Here is a 17,036-nt window from a genome sequence, read left to right on the forward strand (position 1 = left end):
ATGTACAAATTTTAATTTTATGTATAATTTGTTATGTGTGTGCATAAAACTTTGCATCATGAATAATTTCAAGAACCTAAAAAATGACTATGGTTGTTCAATCAATATTCATTGACAACACAAGCAAAGTCCAGTCCAAAAATGTCCTCTGTTGGTGTGTCCTCACATGATCAATAATTCCTAGGAAGGTCAACTGAAAATATGTTTTGCTAATAGTGGTAGGGGGTAAAGGACATGCCGTTTCTGACCCATTCATTTAAAACAGCTTACCTTCCAAGGATCTGTGTTATGGCCCTCAGACTGCTTGAGGCACACCGACATCGCCTGGCTAATAATTACTTGGTACAGCAGAGATACTAAAATAAATACCCGGGATAGATACATGTGAATGTGCTATGCACGATTTTGATATTCAGACGAAAATCTTTGGATACCGGGGTAGAAAATGATTAATATCTCCCGTAATTGATTTCATCTAAAGAAACCAGATGTGGTTCCTTGCACTTGAATATATGTATTGAACAGGTATGATAGTCGTTAGCTTGCGTCTTGAGAAAGAAGCTTGCGTCTTGAACTCAAAAACTGACAATAATTCTGATTTTATATGTGCCGAACTATATAGCGCAGTGTATAGGCCAATCGTGGAGGTAGTCTAAAAGTAGATGACCTATGGCGTACCATGCTCACTGACACACAGCGAGGTCAGTCACCGGGCTGTTTTCAGTAGCCTTAGTCAGATGTCTTTCGGCCCATTATGCATCTCAAAACTATTAAACAGGTCGGAACAAAATGGCCATGCGTGGTGGTGGATTCAACCTACCATGGCGATTTCTGCCATGAAGTTATCGGGGCGATGTGTGAGGTCCTTGTTGTGTCCATCTGTTGATACGTTTGAGTCATTAAGTAGTGTGATGCAAACATACTTCCACATGCAAACGTCAAATCACACAATTATATCAGCTTATTATACACATGCTTAGTTTTCAAAATTAATATTAAAAAGCTGCAATAAATATTTCCAACAAAGCAATGAAAAGATAAAAGTAGGTATCCTAAATGAGTTGAGTAAAGTATTATTTAACAAAGGGCAGCAATAACTTAGTGTACTACTTTTAAAAAGTTAACTTTAATAATGGTTAGTTCTTTTGAACGCATGATCTATATGCATTCAATCAACCATAAGGTTATTCATTGTGTTCCTTCAACTGGAAAATATTATGAACTTGGTTCTGTTTACTTGCTCCTTATGTGATGTGATCAGGGTTGCCAAGCCCTAGGTTTGGTAGCCCAATAGTGCAACTTAAAAGATGTTTCCTGCTACTTTTGATCAATATCCAATGGTTTAGAAAAATAATGTGTGACTTTTTCAATTTTAGCCATGAGGAATTTTGGTACTTTCTTGTCCTATAGAAAGTTAGAAAGTTACAATGGTTCTGAGAAAAATTGGCTAACTTTTGGGTGATTTGATCCGTGACTCACTTGGGGCTTAAGCACAATTTAGTCGTTTGTCAAAAACAAACCAAGAAATCAATTTATTTGTTCATTTTACTTCCTCTTTTAACATGCTACAAAATATATAATTTGCTGAAACCCAATTGAAATTGAACTTTGAGTTCCTGATATAGGAAATGTTTTAATGTTGATTTTGGAGAACAATAAGAACAACAATAATTAGTATCATATTTTAACCAAAATGCTACAATAATAATAATAATAATAAAATATGTTTATAGAGCGCTATAAACACAGTTTCAAAGTGCTGTACAAATAAAATAACAAAATAAGTTTTACAAAGATCAAAATACATAGCCTGACAACTTAAAAAGTATACCACTGTAAATATTAAAAGAACCAGCACAGAAAACTTATTTAAAAATACCCTTTAAAAACAGCAATTTATGCACACAAATATACTACACAGCCGTTTTCGCCAAATGTTTGTCAAACAATTGCCGAGCACAAACGTTTGTCAAACATTTTCGTAAACGCCCGTAAACGTTTGGCAAACCTTTTGATCGCTAAATGTTTGTCAAACGTTTGGTGAAAGCGGCTATGTACAAGTGATCATTGGTAATGTAACCTTACATAAAAAATAATATTTCACACACACGACATGTTATGGCTAAAATTATTTGAACAAAAATACCCTTTAAAAACAACAGTTTATGCACACAAATAACATGAAGTAGGCTACATGTTTTAACATTATATTATATTAAGCAACAAGATTTGTAGGCCTGCTAATAGACTAACCCTAACACTCCAAGTGGTTTTTGAAAAACCTGAAAGGACAGAAGGAATAAAGAATGAGAGAAGATAAACAAAGAAGTTGCTTGTTACCCCCAGATTTCGACCTCAAGAACTCCTGCGTGTCAAGCAGTGCATCGCCGACTGGTAGCCACAGGTGTTTTGCTGGCCAGGCCAACATAACCATGTGTATATATGACTTGGGGTGTCATGGCATCATGTGGGATGAATGCATTTGCAGTGGTTTAGTTAGATTTGGCATGGTTAGGGTTAATGTCTCTTAAACCATTAGACACATTTCTGATTGGACAATCGCATGATTTCGGTGCCGTCTATCAGGCCGTAGACGACCCCACGTCATCATGCGTCTTGATAATGCGTAACACGCGTGTAGAGGTTCGCGTATGTATCGCGCTGGATGCGTAGACCGTGCGTAATACGCGAACGCGCTAGCAATACACGCAACAGAATACGTGAAGTTGTAAACAAGTTTCGTTCATTTTATAATGAGGGGAGTTTTTATGACGGTAACTTAGTTTTTGCTTTTGTTGACAGTTATTAAAATAATATTTAACTGACTAAGAATGAGAATAAATGATATAGGAATTTTTATTTTGCCTATCCTCTACCTATGATAGGCGACAGGCAGGTCCAATATTTTTATCGTAGTGGATACCGCTGCGCCGGCATCCACTACTCAAAATATTGGACCTGCCTGTCGCTCATCACACGGTAGAGGATAGGCAAAATAAAAATTCCTATCGCTTATTCTCTAAATAAACAGACACACAAATCCTTGACCTTATCCCATATTTTGACCTTACTTTAAGGGATCTGGAATGAGCGTTTTGAGCGTTTCGACAGTATTTTTTGTGGGACATGAGAGCGCGTCAGACATATCGAATTGCATTCTGAATATGAAGAATATCTTTCTGATATCAAATAATTTTCATTATTTGAAATTCACGATATAATACAAATTTTATGACAAATTATAAAATGTGATATTTTTCACATTTTTGATATATAACAGTCCTCGAAGTAAATTTTATAAATCTAATGATATATTCTTAAAGTGTATGTAGCTGGGAGGAAAAGCAGATGATCAATTGAAAATTTTGACCTTTCATATTGAAGATATGGATTTTTGTCCTAAAAAGACCTAATTTTTTTTTTGGTGTTTTGGGAAAAAAATCCATATCTTCAATACGAAAGGTCAAAATTTTCAATTGATCGTCAGCTTTTCATCTCACCTACATACACTTTAAGTATAAATCATCAGATTTATAAAGTTTACTTCGAGTACTGTTAAATATAAAAAATATCAATTTTTAATCATTTGCCATACATTGCGAATTTCAAAAAATTATTTGATATCAGAAGGACATTCTTCGTATTCAGAATGCAATTCGATATGTCTGATGTGTTTTAATGTCCCACAATAAATACTGTCCAAACGTTCATACCCCATCCCTTAATGTTTTACTGTACAGCTACAGTACTGCTCTAAAGTCTAAGAAAATTGGCAGCGTGTCTGAGCGTGCCGCATGTGGCTTAGGTACGATGTTGCCGGCTGCCCCAGCCACGATCGTGCCCGGCCACGATAAGCACGTTTTCGTGGTACAATGATCGTGGCTCAGCCACGGGGCGCTTTTCATTGGTCCAAGTTACGCCACGCGCAAATTTAACATGAATTTTGGTATCAAAAGGGTATGAGAAAATACACATCGTGTACGTTGATCGACCAATATTTGGATCGACAATATTTATATGAAGTCCGTGTTTCGATTCGGGAACTCCGTAGATTCCGCACGTTGAGAATGTCCCCGGGAGAAAATGTCTCAACTCATCCACGGACGGAATTTCGCAAGTTGAATGACATGGCTTCGTTATACTAAATGATAATACTTTTTAGTATTTAAAAGCGCTAACAATTATTTGTAGAATTGTTCACATTGTATTATTGTTGGATATTCTTTTCTTTTTTTTCTGCGGGATTTGTTCTTGCCGGTGTAGACCTATTGGAATTTAAAAAAAACGGCCGTCAATTTCACTCATCATGAACCCTGGTCCCCCAAAACTCGTCACTCGGAAAATCCATATAGTCAAGTGCTTAATTTTAGCTATCTGCAAATAAAATCCCTGTTTAATTTAATTGGGTCAAGTTCAAGTAGGGTCTATCAGTTTACTGCTAATATTATTATGATGCGATCGATATACTGTATAAATTGTATAATAAAAATGCGTGCAAATCTTCTTTCATTTGGCCGCGCCGATCTGCGACTTCGGGCTCTTGAGACCGCTTGAATGACAGCATCTTACCTTATTATCAAGTCCATTAATTTAACATATCTGCCCCGGCTTCAATAAATTATATTCCTGAAATCATTTGCTACAATGTGTAATATTTCCTTCAATTATTTGTCGTCCGCTTTTTCCCAACAAGATTCAAAATTATCCATTTTGTAAACGTCCGTGATGTTTCCATTCATATTGTTTTCGCTGCGTTTTAAATTCCTCTTTTGATTTATTCCAGCATGATTCCAGTATAGGGCCTAGTAGTAAGCATATCACTCCAAGTTCATTCCAATTCAAGTTTGAAATCCAGAGACCCAATCTCTAGGTCCCGGACTCCGGCTCTAGATTTCCCGTGCAATGTTCAAGATTATGCATGCCGATTGTGTGTTTCAACTCAAATAGAAGTTAAAACACCTGTTAAGTGTTGAACGCAAAGTGCACGAAGATTTGTACATCCAAATGATCTATTGCCAAGTGCACCGAAGCTGGATGAGTACCCTTGGTCTTCAGCCCGGTCTTCAGTGACTAACCCCAGCCCATGATGCGCAAGCGGCCGGCAGCTCCCGGTCCAAACAACCCAGTGCACCATGCAAAGATATGATTCCGAGGACTTGCAAGACCGCACCCGGAAAGATCATCCTGCAGACTGTATTGATTTATTGAATGTTATGTTGTTGTCATTGTCATAATTTCTGCCGAAAGACCAATTATATTTATTTAAATAATAGCCAAATACAACAGTCGTACCGCGTATAAAAATATCTCTGGAATGTGGTAAATGCGGTAAAAAATATCATGCACATCGTATTACACATGGACATCTGGGACATGCATGATGTATTAAGGGCGCACCATTAGATTCTCGGGGCATGGGATTTTAGGTCAGGCGAAATTTTTTTTTTCTTCGCCTCCAAGGCTGAATTTTTTTTCGCCGCCCGCAGCGTAAGTATTTATTTTTCAATTTTAATGTATAATTTATACAAAGTTGGGTGGGGGAATTTTTTTTTACTCATCAGTGAGGCAAAATTTTTTTTTTCGTCTTTGTCTTTCTAGTGGGCTAAGTTTTTTTTTTCCAAAAACTCCCATGCCCCCCCTGAGAATCAAATGGTGCGCTCACTGTCCACTCCCAGCATTTTTTATGTCATGACATTAACCTATTTACCACTTAGGAACGCCTCATTAGATATGGGGGGGGGGGTAAAAAAACACTAGTGAGATGAAAAAAAAAATGCCTCACTGATGAGTAAAAAATAAATAAAAATTTCCCTACCCAATTCTGTAAAAGGTATACATTAGAAAAAATACAACTTCGCCTCTGTGAAAAAAAAATCCGCCACATTCGGATGCAACCCCCCCCCCAAATTCTGCCTGATTATAACTCTCCAGAGATAACTCCCATAAGCCCCTCCTACAATATCTAGTGGTGCGTACCTTCAGCTGTAAATCAATGCTGCTGTAGCATACCGTACAAATTGTAAAAAAATGTACATGTTTTAAACACTTTAATTTTCAAAAGAATAATATTTTCAATTAAAAAAAATAATCCCTGTTTATTTCTACATCGCAATCTCCGAGTGATTTGACTTTTTGTTTATTTATACTAAGATTTGAGTGAGGGAAGGGTGGGAGAGACAGAAAGAGAGAATGGTATATGGTACCAAGTCACCACATCAATACCAAGCACAACCAGAATTCCATCGAGATTAAATATTGTTTGCGATAATGTTTGCGACAACCATGACAACGCCGGGAAATCCCCAGCTCTTGCACGCATGACTGTCGTAAACTAGGTCAATGCTGCATGCATGCTAAGTTAGGGCCGTGAGAAAGTAAATGATAACATAATTTGACCGCTGGGTGAACCCTTGGTTTAATTAATGTTCCTGTGAGCGGGGCGTGGCTATACCAATTGCTATACTGACTGGTTGGGTATGTACGTGTGATTGTGGTGGTGGGGGTCTGGGATGGTGGGTTCCAAATATACTGGAGGGGGGTCATAATTTGTTGTAAAAAATAGGGGGGGGGGGATAAATTTTTTGATGACCTAAAATAGGGATAAATTTTTTGATGACCTAAAATAGGGAGTTATAAGTTGACCAAACACAGTGTGTGTATTTTATTCAAAAAGACTGATTTCAATACAATTTTAGCTTGTTTAGGGGGTAAGGTGTATCGGTGGTGTGTGTGTGTGGGGGGGGGGGGTCATAAATTTTGTTGTTACCGAAACGGGGGGTCGCAATTTTATTGACGCCGACTTTTTGTAAATTTGTGACCCTCTCCCTCCGAAGAAAATGCCAGCCCCCTAAATTTGCGTATGTTTTTTTAAAACTCAAGTCCGGGATTGTAATATTGAAGTTTAATATTTTCATGCGTATTTTACCTAATTATCATTTTCTTTCTTCTTGCTGCTTTCTTTAGTAAATCTGATATGTCGCCAATAATTATGTTTCTTTAGAAAACGGGCCTAGTAGTAGTAACATTATTAGGAAAACATCCGGTTTTTTTTTAAGTAAAAACAAATTATATGATTCGCATGACATTCACATTGTATAAACTGATGGGGCTTAATATTTCCCATGCGCAATACGATCGGAAATTCCCACTTGTTTACACGTTTGACCCTGGGGATTTTTCGAGCGTAAGCAATTGCAAAGAAACGTGTGGGTGGTAGAATTATGTTAGGGACGCATCATTTGACTTTGGGGGTGGGGATGGGGAGGGGGCTCAAAATATGAGTCGGGCATTTTTTGTTGGCATGTTTTGGAATGGGGGGGCTACAATTGACCCGAATTGTCAAGAAGTGGCTGAAAGTAGCAACAACAAAAAAAAGAAAAAAAGGTTGCCAAAACTTGAAGTGATTATACAGCTTACAACTGCTATAATTTATATATTGTTACCATTATACTTTGTCAATATTCTTATAACTTTCTGCTTATTAACTTGATGTGTATGGAGATGTTGATTGATGAATAAATACATTTTATATGAATATATTCCCCATGCCAACGTTGATTAGTATATTATTCAAGAATATTAAATAATACAGGAGCTTGTGTTGGAAATAATCTCACTTGGATACTGTTTCAATCATAATATTGCAAAATGTCTCATATATTTCAATATTTTTTCTCATACAATTTTCTGCTTTATATGGTCATTTGGTGTATTGTGAAGCCAACTGCACACATACAAAATGTATCATACTGGTGCTCCCATTAAAAGAACGGAATTTCCTAGTAAATTCCCAATTTTTATGATGGGTGATTGCGTAATTATGCAAGGGATGGCAGCCCTATTATCACTTTAATAAATTTCGGGTTGGGTTGATCAACTTTTATCAATATTTACTTCAAATCAGAACTTACAAACAAAACTAATTTGGCTTATTTGCTTGAACAGTTTAACTGAAATTGGCAGGAAATTGATTGATTTATTTTTTTCAAATTAATTTTTTAAAGTTCAGACGCACAGATGACAGATTTATATTTTTTAAGGGAACAAACCAAAAGATTGATGACGTCCTATAAGGGGAGGGGAAAAAATACTCGATTACGTTTGTACAAAAACATCGGTCTGAAGAATGTGTCATTATTATTATTATTATTATTATTAAATTTTCAACATTTCATTATTACGTTTCTGGCAGGGAGGGAGGGGGTCGGCTGAGTAACGAAACTAGTTATGTTTATAGGACGTCATCGATCTTTTGGTTTGTTCCCTAATTGATGCTCAAAACATATGTCATCAATCATTTAACATGTAGATTATCAAAGCTCCTCCCCACCCCACCGCACAACACTTTGGATGTTGACTTTTAATTGTGACCACATGCACACCTGTGTAGGCGCCAATTGTCTGGTAAACATGGTACATGGTTCCACGCCCGCTCCTACCACTATTATAGGTCATCAACGGGTCAAGTATGTACATTTATGCACTAGATGGGGATTTTCCTGTGTTGTCGCAACCGCCTGTCGTCGTAAGGTATTTTATTTGATGTTTTCTTCTCATGGTGATACCTCTACATCATAATTAATTGATTTAAAATCACAAATAGGTTTCCTGTCGTGAAAGTAATGGTTTGATTTTATTTCTTGAAAATGTTGCTACAATCAAGTTTTAACAAGTTGTAAAATTACAAGCGCATAATAACAGGGCTGTCAACTTTTTGGAAATGCTTGGCGTGAGACAGAGCGTGCGGGATTTGCCGACTCAATGTTCATTTTGTACCATGATTATTTGAGCCACGGCGCTCGAGAATGTGAAAAGCGATTTTGAGGACTAAGTGTTTAAAAAAGGGGGTCATTCAGTGTAGGCTACTTAAAAAAACGGGGTCATTGGGTGTAGGGTTTGCCCAAAATAACTGAAAAATATAGGCTATGTCGGAGCTGGACTCTATATGCAATATTAATTAATGCATGCGGTCGAAATAGGGATACCCTCACGGCCGCATTGTAGAAAAAAAATCTCAATTCTCTCGCGCCGATGTTGCAAATACATAATTATAAATAATAAACAAATGAAACATTTACATAAAAAAGAATCATGGTAAATTGGGCCGCATCTGACCATCCCTACACCCGACTTGTGCCCACAGTAAACGCATATGCCATAACATCTTGTAGGCCTACATCGACTCAGTTTCACGTGCATGAGCGCTAAAGTTAGAAATTTAGATTTTGCGCTCAACTTTACTTCTGCAGGAATATTATTTATAATAATCAATTAGTTCATAATTAGAACGATAATCATGGTAAATTGGGGTCCGCCTATGACCATCCCTACACCCGGCTCATGCCCACAGTAACCATGGTAACGCATATACCTAGACATCTTGTATATCGACTCGGTTTCACGTGCATGGCGCTAAAGTTAAAATTTAGATTTTGCGCTCAACTTAACTTCTGGAGGCATATATTGATATTATTAATTTGTTCATAATTAGAACGATAATCATGGTAAATTGGTGCCGCCTAGCGCCTATGACCATCCCTACACCCGACTCATGCCCACAGTAACCCATATACCTAAACATCTTGTACATCGACTCAGTTTCACGTGCATGAGCGCTAAAGTTAGAAATTTAGATTTTGCGCTCAACTTTACTTCTGCAGGCATATTATTTATAATAATCAATTTGTTCATAATTAGAACGATAAATCATGGTAAATTGTTGCCGCCTCTGGCCATCCCTGCACCGACTCATGCCCACAGTAACCCATATACCATAACATCTTGTACATCAACTCAGTTTCACGTGCATGAGCGCTAAAGTTAAAAATTTTGCGCTCAACTTTAAAGTTCTGCAGGCATATTATTTATAATAATCAATTTGTTCATAGGCTAATTTAGAATGATTTGATCGTTGCTATCAGATAAACACGACATATATGTACATCTAAAACATGAACAACATTTTAATGAGAAAGACACGAAGTGCCCCCCCCCCCCATAGTTTAATGGTGCATCCCCAAAACCAGCTGTCTCACATCCAATACCATGGCAACGGTTGATGTTATCTCAGGAATGTTGTCAACATAACATACAGTATGCATCCAGTTTTAACCACGTGGCTGATGTCTGGCACAACAATAAGGATAGACGTTCACCTAATTATCATATTGGGTTTTTTCTGTTGTTTTTTTAATAATGACAATATGATTTTGTTCATGGTGGATTATTATTGGCTCAGACTTGGAGGAGGGAGACAGCAAGCGAGTTTTCATTTCTCACCAATATTATTAAAAGAAGCACTGCATTGCTATGATCGCCAAAACTAAATGTGTTTGAAACTCGCTACAAACTGGTCTTAATAATAATCTTGTCTTGATCCATGCATGCATACATGTTAAATCTTGAACATGATGGGAAACAAGCTTGGGTCCCCGCTTGGTCTTTCGAACTTGGAAGATATACCTGGAATAGATTAGAAAAAGGAATTAAAATCGGCAACAATACAGCGATAGATCATTATGGACATGGAACGGAAAACCAACAAATAGGCCTATTATTAAGCTACCAGTGTAGGCCTATACTTTTTTCGAAAATTGATTTCAGGGAATTTATCTATCATCCAAAAAATGATGGCTCGATGAAAAGGTAAGTGCATGACGACGATGAAACAAACAATCTCCTGCAGTGTTTATGATTCAGGATTCACGGTGGAAAAAACCGACATCTTTTATATGATTCCTATAAAACGGGATGGCTTTTTTTAACGTGATGATGGAAAATGACCGATGCATGCATGGGGAGCCGTCGCCGCAGCGGTTCGGACATTTTCAGCAATTTTTAGTTCAACTCAAACATTCAGTTCTCTTCCTTGCAAATTTATTAATATTGTTATTATAACAATATTAATCCTAAATAACAAGGAAGAGAATTCAATCTAACTACTGTATCCTTTTTGATAGACATTCGTGCAGTACGGTAATGTTTGTATGAACAAATGGCCTTCCGACTTTGATCTTTGCGTTCATAAACAGTGATAAAACATGCACCGGTACAAGTTCATGAATAACATCTAGGCCTAAAACAGTGCATGTGTACCTCATACCCCGGGCTCACACCCCGTGTCTTGTACGTACGCATGATAAGGGTTAAAAGGACAAAAAATATTCATCGGCCGCGGTTTTAATGTTTGCTATATAAAATGCGTAAAGGTCCATGATATGACGAGACTTGTTCTTCAATGGGCTCCACGATTCGTTCATCATAACTTTGCAACGATTATTATTATTTTTGACATGATGCAAAGCCTTTTATGCGGTAGGCCGACTCGCAGTTCTTTGAGTTTGGTGAAAGATTAATCAGGCATTCAGCACCGTGCCGTTATAGCGAATACCATGTTAGTTTAAGATGCCGTTTTTCGCGGCTGTTTTCGGGCGTTCGGAGTTCATTTCTCAGCTCAACGACAGCGGTATATTATCGTGTCTCGGGACACGCTGCGTGGCTCAGGCAGCGTGGCTAAGCCACGATCGTTTTTTCAACTACAAAGTACGGGCGCGAGTCTCGGGCACGCAGTTTTTGTGTTCGTGGCAATCGTGGTCTGAACCACGATCGTGTCTTGCGTGGAAATTTTCTTAGACTTTAGAGCAGTACTGTATCTTCGGGCCTTACTGACCATCTGTTCTTTTCCGTCATATTATTCTTGTGTTGATTGTCTATTAATGATTTCAATGTTATTTGATGTTATCTTTCATATATATTATGGAAATAAAATTAGACTTATGCCATGTGTTTTGTATTCCTTTTTCTTTTTACAGTGTCATTGGTTGTGATAATGTTTGAGTTGACTGGAGGACTGATGTACATTGTACCACTCATGGTTGCTATCCTCATTAGCAAGTGGGTTGGTGATGCCTTTGGCAAGGAAGGAATGTATCCTTTTGTAATGCAATTAGAGTCATGACCAATGGGTGGCAGACTGCCCCCTTGGAAAAGTATTTTGGGTATGGTAGTAAACAATGAAAGTTAATGTTAGTGGAACCCTTTTTGGATCCTGTTAAATTTGTCCTCAGACTGGGGCAAGTTTGCAATGACTGCGCTTTGCCCTCTTAGTATGACCAGACTGTGCAATGGTTATAGTCTTCTCACAGTTAACCAAAATTTAAGACATAATAATCACAAAACAAAACCAGGACAAAGAAATGAAACATGGAATATGATTTTGTTTAGAACAAAAGAAGTAAGTATGCTCAGCTGGAGCTGGAGAACAATCATATCGTTATCATTCTTCACCCTCATGCGGCATTGAAGTCAGTACGTTGAGGCAGCTGTTTTGTGTGCACATCTATCCGACATCTTTAAGCACATGTGTACGCCAGCCCTCTGAGCAAAGGCCTGCGAATTGAATCTGCGCCCAATGAAATGTGCACTGATGTCACTGCTTTATCAGGGTGATAAATGATATAGCATTACAGGTAGTGCATTGGTCAATCACTAAGTATAACCCCCCAACATTTTTGTTATTCGTTTATATTCCTGTTGTTACAAAGCATGTTTGAAACAGTATGTTTTCCTTGATGTATAAGTTAACAGTTATGATGGGCACATACGTCTAAATGGTTACCCATTCCTAGACAGTAAAAGAGATTTTGGGCACACATCATTAGCAGCAGATGTCATGAGACCAAGGTAAGCTATTTTCCTCTACCGGGAGGGGGTTCCCCTGGGTCTGTCATGGGTGTGGGGATTATAATAGTTTCCTAGACAGAAATTTTTTTGTACACTTTATTAGTAGCAAATGGTATGAGACCAAGGTAAGATATTCTCTTGAAGGGGTGGGTCTGTCATGTGGATGTGGATTTTAATGGTTACCTATTCCTAGTCAGTAGAATAGATTTTATGCACTTATTAGCGACAGGTGGTTACCCATACCCATGTAGTGTAAGAGCTTGTTGGGTACATTATTAGCAGTAGATGTAAAGTTTTCTTATAAAGAAGAACAAAATTAAAATTTGACCAAAATTGTATGTTACGACTTAAAGGAGTATTTCGTGATCCTAGCACCAGAACGAAATTCAAATTTCACGATATCTTTGCTAAACAAATTAATCGGCAAGAAATATTTTGTACATAAACATTATGTAGCCAGAGGTTTCCAGTGATATAAAAATCTCAACTTTTTTGAGAAAAGTGGGGGATGAGGCTGTGGATCACGAAATGCCCTTTTAAGTGACCAACTGATCATTTTACATTTACTTGTCATTATCTACACAGGAGAACAGACCCACCTTTGTCTGTGATAACACAAGATGCCATGACAGTAGAAGATTTAGGTAAGCTTAAATGGTACTTCAAATATTCAACAGCCACTGTGCAAAATGTCCCCTTTCCTGTTTACAACCTAGGGCTACTTTAAAAGAGGAGTATGGTAAGAAGATTCCGTGGATACAGGTTCACCCACAAACAGCGTGTGTATGATTTATTCAGACATGGGTGCTCAAACCATTGGCCCTCATGAATATGCAAGAATTCTCAGCATACAAAGCACAGGGATTTTGCCTGTTGGTGAATGGTCTTTTAATGCCTATGGTTTAGTAGTACATTGATAAACTTTGCATGTACATTTTGTCATTAACATTTTGTTAATCTGTGCATATCTCTTTCAGAAACATTAACAGCTGAGACAGCTTATAATGCATACCCAGTCATAGTGTCTAAAGAATCACAGAGACTAGTTGGCTTGGTGTATAGAAGAGAACTAGTCAGAGCTGTTAGTAAGTATCTATAGTTATTGATCTCATGTACTTGTGTAATATCAGTTGTGTGTATTATAAACCTACTTGCCTATATTAGTACCTAGTTTCACCTACACTGCAAAATTCCTGGCGGCAGAGTGACTACATCGCACTGGATCTCTGCAGTCACCACTGCCGTCACGCCATAATAACTTACGGTATGGTGGCCGACGGAGTCACTACAGGAGAGTGACTACATCGGAAACAAGGCAGTAGCGTACTGTGCAGCAGTGTCATCACGCAGTGACTACAACTGCTGGCCTTCGATGTGTTACCTGTTCGATGCCGCTTCGGCGACTCATGATGTACACCACTGACTAGATTCCGACAGTGATCCACATCTTGTAGTCACATCATAGTGACTTCCGTAGCCAGTGCCCCCATGCGTCGCCTGCTCGGTGCCCAGTCGGCGAACTTCAAGGTGACTACGTTGCCAAAAGGTCGTTGACCGAACCTTGTTATGAGTTCGAACACTCTGGGGACTCGCGCGTATATCTACCAAATCGCGCTGATGATGACAAATACGCGTATCATGCTTGTTTACTGCTTGTATACGCTCATGAATGGAATGAGTTGGTTTTATAATTAATTGATTGATGCATGCTGTACAATGGGGATCTGTGGCTGTAGGCCCTACTGCCGGCTTTGTTTTTTGTTTTTTATCGTGCTTTTGCATTCTTTATCATTTATATTTCAACTGTGAGACTTTCGATTCATTTTGTTTCATTTATTTATTGTTCTCTTTTATATATTTTAATTCTTTTCGTGCTGCCTGTTTAATTAACTCATCAACTGTGTGTGTTTTATTTGCAGTTCTTGTTCTTGGTTTATTTGTTTGTTTCATTTCAAACGTTTTTATTTTGTTTATTTGTTTGCTTGTTTTCCCACAAAACTTATAGTTATTGTTTACTTCAGTGGTTAGATGACATGTTTTGCTATCAAATTAGGCCTATTTTTTCATATTTTGCATGATAACGTTATATAGGCCTATTGAAACTTTTTTTATTTAAAACGCATTGTGTTTTTAAATGTTTTAAAAGAGATATTAATTTTCAGCCGAAGTTCGCAAAGTATGCCTATTATAGGCCTAGCATTTTCAATTTATACTTATTTTGAAGTAAGAATTTTTCTGTCATATTTAAAATTGATTTATAGGCCTAGCATGCATTTTGTTTTACTTCTTGTCACTTTCCTGAAAGTTCTAATGCAAATTTATACTTTTACTGCCGTAAGTTTATGCAAAACTTTGGCTTGTGCTATTTTCTTTTTCCGTTTTTCAAATTGGTGTTTTTATAGGCTATTAATTTGATTTGTTTTTCATGTTGATTTTTTTACGTTATCAAATTATGCCTATAAATCGGTGTCACATCAATATAGGCCTATTGCAGTGTTTGTTTGAAATTGTGTCTTATTTTTATCACGCAAATATTAATGCTTGTTATGAATTATTATTGTTATAATTATTTATTTATTTTACACATTTAATATTTTAATTCATCAATAGGCCTACATATGCTTCTTATAATATTCCTACTTCTTTATTTGCAATTTTTCTCAAGTTGTTTTCTTTCGAAGTGTTCCTTTGTTTCTTCCATTCTTCGTTTATTGGTTTCTTCCTGTTTATTTATTTCTTAATTTTTTTATTTATTTAGTTATTCAAATAACCACCAATTAACAAAAATGTATTTTATTCATCATATTAGTTTATTGAATTATACTTTGTTTACTGATCATGTTTATTTCTTTTACTAACAAATTTATTTCATTCATCTAAAAAGCAAGAAATAAAGAATATTATTTGAATAAATCAAGAGAATATAAAAAATATGGCAATAAAAGCAAAACCGGCAACCCAAAACGCCGGTACTGAGCACCCAGGCCCAGTCGGCGTAGTCACACGGTGTGACTCTCCTGCGGAGTCACCAGCGCCCTGAAGTCACTATGTAGAAACCTAGGAGGCTGGCTACCCGGCTATTTCGGACCGGCGATATGGAAAACCGAGGTGTAGTTTCCGATGGAGTGACATTGTGGTGACATCGGCGTCACACAGATGAGAATCTTGCCGTGTATGTTTATCAGTGGGAGCTGATGGCTTAATGGATAGGGCATCTGACTAGTAAATGGAAGGTTGCACGTTTGAGTCCTTTGCTGGCAAATTCCTGTGGGTTTTTTGGGGGGAGGGGGGTTCAGTTTGATTGTGTGCCAAACAGGATTTTGTTAATACCGTAAAAACTCGATAGTTAGCATATGTGCTTACAACCGAGCGCTTTTAAAACATGCAAACATGAAGAGACCCATCCACAAAAGTGTAAAGGGTTTTGAGCAAATCATCGATACACATAGTTATATATGAACAAGTAAACCTGCAAATGTGTGTCTCAACCCCATTAGCTCAGTTGGTAAAGCGTCAGACTTTGGTAAAATTTCATATTTTCAAAAGTGCTCGATAGTAAGCACATATGCTAACTATGAAGTTTTTACGGAATGTTTACTTTATTTGTAGCACTTTTGACTGGTTTGCTATGTACTAACCACAGAATTAAAGAAGGAGAACCGGGACTCCCTATACTGCCACGTACGTACAATCGCGCCATCAACTATGGGGAGAAAATTGGGGGTAATCGGGTCCTTCCCGACGGTGCGCGGAGATGAACGAAAACAATTATGCGTCTCATCTGAAGTGTCTTGGTACTCGCGTGCAGGTCGCATCAAGTGCGTCTCTCAAATGCGCCCATCTTCCATATCGTGATTGCATGACAACGAATGCCTCGAGCGAATTCCGAGGGAAAACGAATACCCCCAATTTTTGCTCCATGCCTGTATCAAGATGGCTGTTGAGTCCTGGTTCTCTGGTTTTAATTCTGTGGTACTAACCCAAGTTTTTTGTTTGTATTTTACAGAGCAAGCACGTTTTTCTCAAGAAGATATTGTCAGTCAATCCACAGTGTACTTTTCCAACCATGTGCCCAGGTATACTACACCAGGAACGCCAACACCTCTTAAACTTGTTAATATTCTTGACCCTGTAAGTATGGTATCAAGTTTTATTAATTGGAAATAATAAATCTATTCAACTGGACTTACTTTTATTAGAATGGCTACGATGTCACTTCTTATCCTAGGTGTATCTTCAGGCCGACTGATGTTCTGGCAGAAAGTGGTCAAATTGACTGTGGTGACAAGACCATCTTGTCACAGTTCAATTGCTACCAGATCATCCATCGACCTGAAGATGCACCTAGGATAAGA

General features: G+C 37.6%; 1 protein-coding gene across 1 annotated transcript in view; it reads left to right on the forward strand.

Annotated features, from left to right (window-relative positions):
* LOC140161201 (H(+)/Cl(-) exchange transporter 4-like) overlaps window positions 1-17,036 on the forward strand; it is a 94,818-nt gene that overhangs the window by 75,221 nt on the left and 2,561 nt on the right. The window contains 5 exon segments of the mRNA XM_072184650.1: window positions 11,811-11,925; window positions 12,586-12,681; window positions 13,267-13,325; window positions 13,659-13,766; window positions 16,688-16,812. Of these exon segments, the coding sequence (XP_072040751.1) occupies window positions 11,811-11,925; window positions 12,586-12,681; window positions 13,267-13,325; window positions 13,659-13,766; window positions 16,688-16,812 (503 nt within the window).

The sequence above is a fragment of the Amphiura filiformis genome, chromosome 9 (assembly GCF_039555335.1).
Source record: "Amphiura filiformis chromosome 9, Afil_fr2py, whole genome shotgun sequence".
NCBI classification, from domain to species: domain Eukaryota; kingdom Metazoa; phylum Echinodermata; class Ophiuroidea; order Amphilepidida; family Amphiuridae; genus Amphiura; species Amphiura filiformis.